Below are 9,320 nucleotides of genomic sequence, written 5' to 3'. Positions count from 1 at the left end.
ATAATCTAAGATCGCTTCGTGATCACGGAGTCAGCCAGAGGGAAATAGATAGAAATTGTCTGCCCACAGCCGGGAATGAACATGTAAATCGTAATTTCCTAGCGAATGGGAGACAAGCATCTTAATCACTCGGCCAAGACTCTCTCCATCAGCCCACGCCTTCTTACACATATCTGTAAATTCCCTGGTATTAAAATTGTCGTGATAGTGAGAGTTGTAATGTAAAAGCCCCATGAGTATACATAGTAAGGGCGTTACGCATCGTGGCATTTTTAAAGGATTTTTTATGTATCTGTCCATATATTAGCTGAATAGCCTCTCCCGTCGCTCACATGTGTCTCACATGTACTGACGAAATCTGTCAGTCGACTCTTGAATTTCCTCGTCAGCTGTAACAGAGAGGTGACACCGTGAGTATATACAAGTAAAAATGGCTGATAACTTTTCCATATACTTTTTGATATAGCATATTCTGTTACTTGCGTCTATCACTCTACTTTAATCTGATGGGCATTTTATTTACTAACTACATCCAACAATGATAGAAGACAATATATACCATGCAGGCTAGATATACTGAAGCCCAACGAAAGATACCAAACCTATGACATGTGCGCTTGTACACGAAAGACATAATGGTCAATGACTTAGCTTTTAGTTGTGCATTTATACATTGTGTATCAGTGTTATAGCTGGAAAAATGTAAGAGGCAACCTGTGAGAGTTATATAAGGTAAAACACTAGGTCAGGTCACATAATCCTTGGAGCAGGATTTGCAATAGCTCGATTATCTTTGTTCTGCACAGTTTACATATAAAGATAAATACCACGTGACAACGTGACCACGTGTAAGCAACGGAAGCAGTTTTTTTAGTGCATAAACTATATCTCAGGGACCGCTTTCACGAAACTTCTTAAATCAATTTTTAGTATATTTTTGCGTAAATGACGCCTTCTTATGGTGCTATAACCTAGACAACGTCTTTTACGTAAGTATATATCAAATATAAAGTTTTGTGAAAGAGACCCCAGTTGGTTTTGTGTTGGTTTTCAGATCAGGAGTTTTGAGTTCATATCGAGGTGTGATCTTCACAGTAATCAATCCATCAAATCTGTTCAATGTTGTCATGGTAACTCATCAACCGGTGCCATCGACAAGGAAATGCTGCAGGAAAAACACGATCGCCCCCTTTTCGCATTAATTAGTTCCCTCGCAAGTTTCATTACTCCGTGCAGTTGCCCTCGATTATAGCAGCCTGAATCTTCGCACATGTCTATAAGTTGTATAAAAGGGCCTTCACGCCTGGTTGATTCTGCTGACATATGTAACGGTGTAACGTGGTACGTGATATGATGTATCACATGTATAAACCTGCCAAAACAAAAAAATACTATGAAGAGATTTGTGGTCAAACAATAAAAAATAAAAACAAAACAGTTAGCCCATTTGTGCGTATTTTTCAGAAAATTTACAGATGAGAGATTTTGTGTTCTTCAGTGACAAATTTATTTTTCTGATTAATTTAATGACAAAACAGCATTTCACTAAAGTGAATCAGTTATATTTTGGAAGAAGGAGGACGGGAAAGCCAAGAATAGTTCCCCTTAAGGTAAGCGAGACCTATCTCCCTCTCACTAAATTTTCAAAGATCTCCAGTTAAACGTCATCTGAGGTTTCAAATACACAGAAACAATTCTAAAGAAAAGTGTTCAAAGCAGGCTGAGGTATGCTTCCCCGTGTTAATAACAACCATTTAGGGAAAGCATTAGATTTAGCTACACAATATAGGCCCCTATGTACTAATGCTGTAAGTGAAATATTCTTGAGCACGGCGTAAAACATCAATCAAATCAATCAAATAAATGACCAGTCTTATAATACATTGTACAGTATTACTTTTAAGCCAAATGCCATTTTCCCCCATCTAAGCAAACATTATGCTGTACTAATTTTTAGTGTCAATATGGACATGAACTAGCAGATAATTAACAATATTACCAGAAGTGTTGATAGTAGATATCGGTGCTTTAACCTTTCCAGAAAGTCTGTTGTCAAAAAGCTACTAATATTACACTACATTTGTGTTTAAATTTTATGTTTTAAGGGACAGACACCGTACGTAAAGACCGTTTTAATCTGTACCTTTACTATCTTAGCTTTCTTTCATTCAGTTGAAAGCAGTCTCGGTTGTATGGTGAGCCTAATGGACGATGTTGATAATATATGTCGACAGTGACGTCACACAAGTTTTGTACACATGTTCAGTTCTAAATAAACTCGTGAATAGAACTCGTGTATTGTGTGTCTGTGCCTGAAATGGAAAATCTGACATTAAATACCTATTTAGTGCCCGAAACAGTAACTGCATGTAAAGTCACTGACGAGATACTTCATCAGTGTGGTCCATAAAGCCCACGATACAATCAAAAGATTTAACTCCACTGAACTTGTTGGTAAAAAGTCCAACAAAAATTTATAAAGGTATTAATTTCACATACGGTTTTTAAAGGTCTTTCTACTGATGTTTGCATCGTTTTTACAGATTCCTAAGCTTCAAAGTAAAAATATGACTAGGCTGTACAACATTTTGTGTTTATTTTTTAAATGCATAGCTTTTATGAAATGTTTGGCCATTCCGGTTCTCTCCAAGCTTAGCCATTTCGCTTTATGAGGTTGAAAAGATGGGGTATCTTTTTCCGAGCACTGGCGATTCGGAACCAAGTCGTATTGACCCCTGCTCTCTTGCCAGTTGGCCAGTAAATCGTCATCACTAAGGCAGAGGTGAGCAATAGATTATGCAGTTTTAGACAAGATAGGTTCTTAACTGGATTATCTGATTTAATGTTTTGAAATATTTATATTTACAGAGGTCAATTCGACATGAACATGAAAGGATGGATGCTTTTGCTCACAGTTTGCATTTCGTCAGTGGGTAAGTTTCATCCGTGTTTACATCATCACGCAAAATACGAGTGTGTGTAAAGGCCATACTGCAAAATGCGCTCAGTGCACTGTGGGATTTGATAGTATTGTCCCTGACAGAAAGCAACACATTTTACTCTGCAAGTTTATTAATTTATCTGATTGATTTTTCAAGCCGTAGTCAAGGACGTTCCACTGAAATGACGGCAGTCTGACAGCAACATGTGGATGGTTTTGGGTTTCCCCTTAGCTCTGCCCGGTTTCCTCCCATCATAATGTTGGCTGCCGTACGGCGTAAAACATTAGTAAAATATATAAATAAATACATGACAACGTGCAGATTTGTGAACTGTTAAGACTGCTGTACCTAGAGTAAACCACTACCGTACGAAGAGTAGTTGACAAACTTACTACAATATCAAGTCGCAGCTTAACCAGATTTGCGATCTATATATCAAAGATAAGTGTCCGATCGCCTGTTGAAACAACCGCGTTTTTAGCTGAAAACTTTGTATTTCAGTTTAATATTTAATGAAAGACGGTGCCTGGTTTCAAAATCAAAGAATACAATGCAAAAACCACGTTACCATGTTATCCTCTTGAAAACAGAGCACCACAAAAAAAAACATTGGTGTGCTCTTCAAATTGCAGTTTTCATATATCAAATATAACAGGAATAGCGAGGTGGTAATCGTCTGTATCTTCGTCCTTGAGTATTATATAGTAATTTATATATACTTGTCGGAATGGGTCTTAGATATGACCCTGTTACTAAAGATCTTCTAGACAATGACTGTAGCTCTCTTTTGCCTTATGAGTTTAGGAACATTTGGACAAAGTAAGTTTAGTGTAGCCTTAGACTTGAGGTGTATAACAAATGAAACTAATCACATACATATCTTGGATTTTTTATTTCCCTGTCACCAGCGTCTAAAGATCTGTGGAAAAGTGGCTACATTAAAAAAGGTGGCATACCTTCAAAAGACTGGTCTTTTGGAAAGGACAACGTTGCAACTGTAAAGAACCCTGCCGGTGGTAAATCCAAGGTCACAAGGGTGTTGTACCCAAAGGGATCCTACAAACCATCAGCTACCCCGAGGGGTGGCGCGGCGTTTTTTAAGACACTGAAACCCGCCCGGGACATTGTCACCCTCACTTACGACATCTATTTCGCCAAGAATTTCAACTTTGTCAAAGGCGGCAAACTTCCGGGACTGTATGGGGGTACAAGGAAATGCTCCGGGGGTCGGGACACGTCAGACTGCTTCTCCACCCGCTTCATGTTCAGGAAGAATGGAGACGGGGAAGTGTATCTATACGCCCCGGATAACCAAGCCAGAAATTTCTGTTCCGATAAAAGGGTTATTTGCAACTTTGACTTCGGCCATTCCATCGGCCGTGGAAGTTTCCGCTTTCAAAAAGGGCGCTGGTATACTGTCAGCCAGCGGGTCAAGTTGAACACCGTGGGCAAAACGAATGGCTATGTTAGGGTATGGTTAAACAGAAAACAGGTTTTGTACAAGCCGAATCTCCGACTGAGGAATTCTAGTAAAGTGAAGATCAATGGCATGTTCTTTTCAACTTTCTTCGGGGGCGGTGATCCCAGCTGGGCGACCCCTGTTAAAACGTACACCTATTATCGTAACTTCAAGATGACCACGTAGACACAGGGTTGTATATCGGCATACAGGGTGACCTCATTGCGTCGTAATAACGTAGTTTCGAGTTAAAACCCTTTTGTTGCTAATGATGAAAAAGATAATAATGCGATGTGACTTGTCAAAAATGTTAAGACAACCGTATTTAATAAGACCTCTTTTTTCAGGGAATTCTTTAATTCTTAAATCTTCGGTTCTTCAGTTTTCTCCATCGTTTGCTTACTCCAAATTGCTTAAGATAAAAATTCCTCCTCAGTTTCAAATAAAACTTTTGCATATTATCAGATAGACTTGTGTTCACGTGTCAGTCCTATTATTTTGAGGAATATTTACGAGAAGATTTCGAACTAGCCTATCCCGTTCAGTTAAGCCCGAGTGGGTATTGAGGTCAGGATACATGAGAGCTTGAAGGGTACGTGCAAGGTACCACAAAACGAACAGTTTTTCTGAAGGAAAAATCAAAACAAAAGATATACTTTTGGAGAAAAGAAATCCTTTGAGAGCACAATTTGTTTCTGAATAACCATTGTATTTTATGCATATATATCCTGTCAATGTCCGGAAATATTCAGAAACCAGCTTAACGTCACCAATTTGGATCATATCCTCAACAAAAGCCGTTGTGATAGCTATAACCGTTGAATTCGCCACGGCAGGCGATTTAATTTCCGGACTGACTGTTCGGGACTTAGGAAACTGTAGTTTGTAGCCATTTGTGCACCCCAAGACGAAAACGCTGAGAATCCTTGCTATACCTTTCAATGCTAGGCTACATCCTAATCTAGAAATTAAGAAATAAAAACCAAGCCTTTTCTTGCATCCTTCATGGCCCAGCTCAATCCAATTATTTCTTTGGTTCGTAAGCGCTCAGTTATCATAAATACCGACTCCATTAGACTATTTTGTTTCCTCTTTGCTCACAAACAAGTTTTCAGTACTTTTGTGACTAGCTTCCAGTTTATTATCCGTTACCGCCTTGTAAATCACAATATCCACGAGTACGGCGATCATTGTGTATTGAGCTACAACTCTCAATGCTCTCTAGCCACACACGTTGTATAAACCACAATATACTTAACCATACCGATGTCGTCAAATACTAGTATCCTTCTCAATGGACAAAGCTTAACCCCTGGTGGCACCTTCTAAAATCTCAACCTTGTTCAACAATATGCTATTTCAAACCTTTTATCTCTCTTAAATCCAGACGATTTCTAAAATGTTTTCAGACACAGTTTAAACAGCGGCGAGACATTTGAGACAAACAAGCAAACATGCAAAGGAATACACCAGTTCCGTGTCTTGCCAGACTAGTATTCCCGTATAGAAACCAATTGTCCTTAAACAGGTACAGCTCTGTCAGATCTCAAACAAAGTCCAGGTCGATCCAACGAAAGTGAACTTAAACATGCAGTGTGTAGTCTTCACCAACATAATCTTCATTTATTTATTTTCTTCTTTGATTGGTGTTTTACGCCGTACTCAAAAATACTTCACTTATACGACGGCATTATGGTGGGGGGAAACCGAGCAGAGACCGGGGGAAACCCGCGACCAATATAACCTTTATATCGCTAGGATATTCCAGCGTAAGTAATTTAGCTGCTGTTTATTTATTTATTTATTTATTTATTTATTTATTTATTTATTTATTTATTCCTATTTAACACCGTCTTCAAGAATATTTCACTGATTTTTTACGGGAAGCGGAAATCAGAGAAAACCACAAAACTTGGAGAAATTAGTGCTTAACATTCCCACGTGTGACGTTCAAGGCCCAGTTTCACAAAGCTGCGTACATGTACGATAATCGCGCATGTACGAAAATAGTGTCGTACAAAATATCGTACGACAAATGCAGAGTTTGTCTTTAGTCGACAATGACCATGTGACTTTAAGATTGAACTGCATATGCGTAACGAGAACAACTGGATTGCGTGTCTATTTCTCATACACAAATGCCCCCAGGCCATATAGTCGGGTTGAGACGAGTTGGGTTTTAAGCTCTTAAACTTCAGACTGAACAAACGCGGCGTTGCCTGGGGCCTATTGTCACCGAGACCTCACGAACATGCCGTAAGAGCGGTCGACGATTCCCTGTTTTTATACACTAGTACACATGTATCTATATTCACAAAAAAACCGTAATAAACAGAGAAAACTAGATATAACTTGTTCCGATTCGTTCTGTTCATGCCAGTTCGTGGGAAACGTAACAGTTTACGGGCAAATGAACATGCCCTATAAGGCCGCAGCTTGAGCCTCGGGCTACCAACGCTATCAAGGTTACACAACGAATGCTGAAGCATCTTTCTGTTTTATATACAACACGATCGTCCGAGATCTGACGGAAGGAGCTCATGTTCAATGTATCAATATATGTATATGTCAGTGTCGAAGATTGGTATGTACAGCCCAACCAGTGTTTCCGGCGTGGGAACTTTCTGCATGTACAATGCGGTATTTGTGTCTTTATTCATATTGATAGAAAGAATGAATACACAGCATACCTTCATGCATATGTATATTTTAAGTATATTCAGTATAATAGTTTCCCAGCTGGCGTGTTTAACCGCGTTTGTCAGTTGGACGATGGCAATTCGATGACTGGTCTGGGGAAAAAAATTGATGCGATTGTCTCAAAATAAGCCAAGTGGACACAGCATTCTCCAATGATGATTACAGGGCTCTCACTGTCTCACTGAAGAATGGCGGTTTATGAGACGGTTTATAAACGCGACCAAAGCGACTTCAGTATCTTCGCTACTTGCTCCGCGATTGAATGAATAAATGTTTGGGGTTTTAAGTCGTACTCAGCAAGTTTTCAGTCATATGATGACGAGGAGCCATTTGGTGTATGTACATATACTTTGTCTTTTTGTAGCAGGGCGAGCCCATGCCGTCAAAGTACTACAGTCATTGAAGTATCATGCCGAAGACACCAGACATGACACTCCACCCAGTCACATTATACTGTTTCCTTGCGCTAACCGCTCAGTGCTGAGCGCCAAGCACCTGCCTCTCGAATCATGCTTATCAGCATGAAAGCAAAAAGCAAAATTCCGACTCAAATTCTCTTTATTATGTGATCACACCACGCAGAGGAAAAAGGCCATGCAGTGATACAATCGCTCTCTGATCACTGACCAGCTGTACGTCATCGGACAACGACGACAATGTCTTTATAAAGCACAAAATCTCTTTCAAGATTTCCACAGTCAGATGTTCTATCGTTTATCCTGCCAAGGCGATTACATCACAACAAGTGATCCCACAGGAGCAAGTCACCCAGTATGCACACTTAAATCGCCTTCTAATTGGGTTATGAAGTTCAGATCAACAGATATTAAGCAGCGTTGCGTTTGCAGTCACAGCGAACGACCTTATTCAAAATATACCAGTGCTGAATCCAGTTGATGCCACAGCCAGGGTCGCATTTCCGTTTCCTTTACCGTTCTATAAGCACGGACCTTCAAGGGTGTATGGAACGCTGGATTTTTTTCTCAGTACGAGTTTATGATGTGGCTCAACATAAAAAAAGGAAAAAAAAGCTTCCCACCTTTCTTCATGAGGTGCAAAAATGACTATAAACTATACAGTTTTCATAAATTAGAGGGGTTATTAAGAAATATAAAAAATGTCCAAAAGATTAAAAAAATTGTTTTTGGCATATCTTATTACACTGTTTTAAAACTTCACTATTCCTTTAAGAGCGACATTCTGACCATTATGTTTTAAATAAATAAATATGTAGATAAGAAAATGATCATGGCGTTTAAACGATTACAAATGTGTATTCCTTTAGCCGCCAATGTCACGCTGAGTCAGTTTATATATTTAATCACGGAGTACAACACAGTAGTGAAGCAATGGGCTCTTTTATCATTTCACATTATATCAGAATACAAAAATATATATGCACCTATATACCTTACTATACGGCTTTTTGTATCTCCTATATCTTAGGAAATCAGCACCAGCTCGTGTGACGTTCCTCCATTTCCAAGTTTTTTGTCTCTTACGGACAGTTATTTCGCACAACTGTGATAAACGATTGTGGTAGTCAAAAGTTATGCAGCCGAGAAGCCTTTCTATAAATTGCAAGATATAGCTGGCAGTTCCTCGAGAACCTGTCACACCCGGCACACAAGGTCAATTCTAGATTGTACTATTTTTATTTTTCTGGTGACGAACTCTTTGGAAATACGCACTAAGCACTAAGTTCACGTTTATGTTATATTAAACCTACACACTCATTTCTTAGGATAAAGATCATATTAAGCGAACCCTTTATCGGATAGTCCCTTATTAATATTTCATAATCCATATCACTGTCAGAAATACTTATTTACAGAGTATTTATATAACGCAGGAATGCCTTTTTCCAATCATAGCCTACTGTGGTAAAAATAGTTATACACACTACGATGAACACTGTACACATATTATACTTGCAAATGATGAGATAACCTTGACTGCAAGCAAACTTCAAATGCAATTGTGCAAAAAAGATTAAATGAATATAATTACAATATAAATGGTAATATTATTCTGCTTTGATGTTGCTGTTTATTTTAGCGTACGTGTATAAAACACCTTTAATCGCTCTCTCGATACCATTTCTGCAAAATGACGAATCGAAGGTTGTCCGTGGTCTTCGCAAGCCTAATTCTAAAGGTTGCTGTTGTTATTCTGTTGCCGGCCACCGTGTCAGGTGATCTTGTGCTCGGTTTACGTAA

The 9,320-nt window shown here is 38.9% G+C and overlaps 1 protein-coding gene across 1 annotated transcript; it reads left to right on the top strand.

The window, feature by feature from the left end:
* The first annotated feature begins 2,881 nt into the window (after window positions 1-2,881).
* Window positions 2,882-4,587, top strand: LOC135475088 (uncharacterized). Its single transcript, XM_064754828.1, has 2 exons — window positions 2,882-2,933; window positions 3,851-4,587. The coding sequence occupies exons 1-2, from the start codon at window positions 2,882-2,884 to the stop codon at window positions 4,585-4,587; spliced, it is 789 nt and encodes a 262-aa protein (XP_064610898.1).
* The last annotated feature ends 4,733 nt before the right edge of the window (window positions 4,588-9,320 follow it).

The sequence above is a fragment of the Liolophura sinensis genome, chromosome 9, assembly GCF_032854445.1.
Source record: "Liolophura sinensis isolate JHLJ2023 chromosome 9, CUHK_Ljap_v2, whole genome shotgun sequence".
Classification (NCBI taxonomy): domain Eukaryota; kingdom Metazoa; phylum Mollusca; class Polyplacophora; order Chitonida; family Chitonidae; genus Liolophura; species Liolophura sinensis.
This window is presented reverse-complemented; position numbering and strand designations above follow the sequence as displayed.

Excerpts from the sequence above, each read along its gene's own strand:
- LOC135475088 (XM_064754828.1), top strand. The coding sequence starts at position 2,882 with ATGAACATGAAAGGATGGATGCTTTTGCTCACAGTTTGCATTTCGTCA. Across the intron at positions 2,934-3,850 it reads AGTTTGCATTTCGTCAGTGG|CGTCTAAAGATCTGTGGAAA; the intron begins GTAAGTTTCATC and ends CCCTGTCACCAG.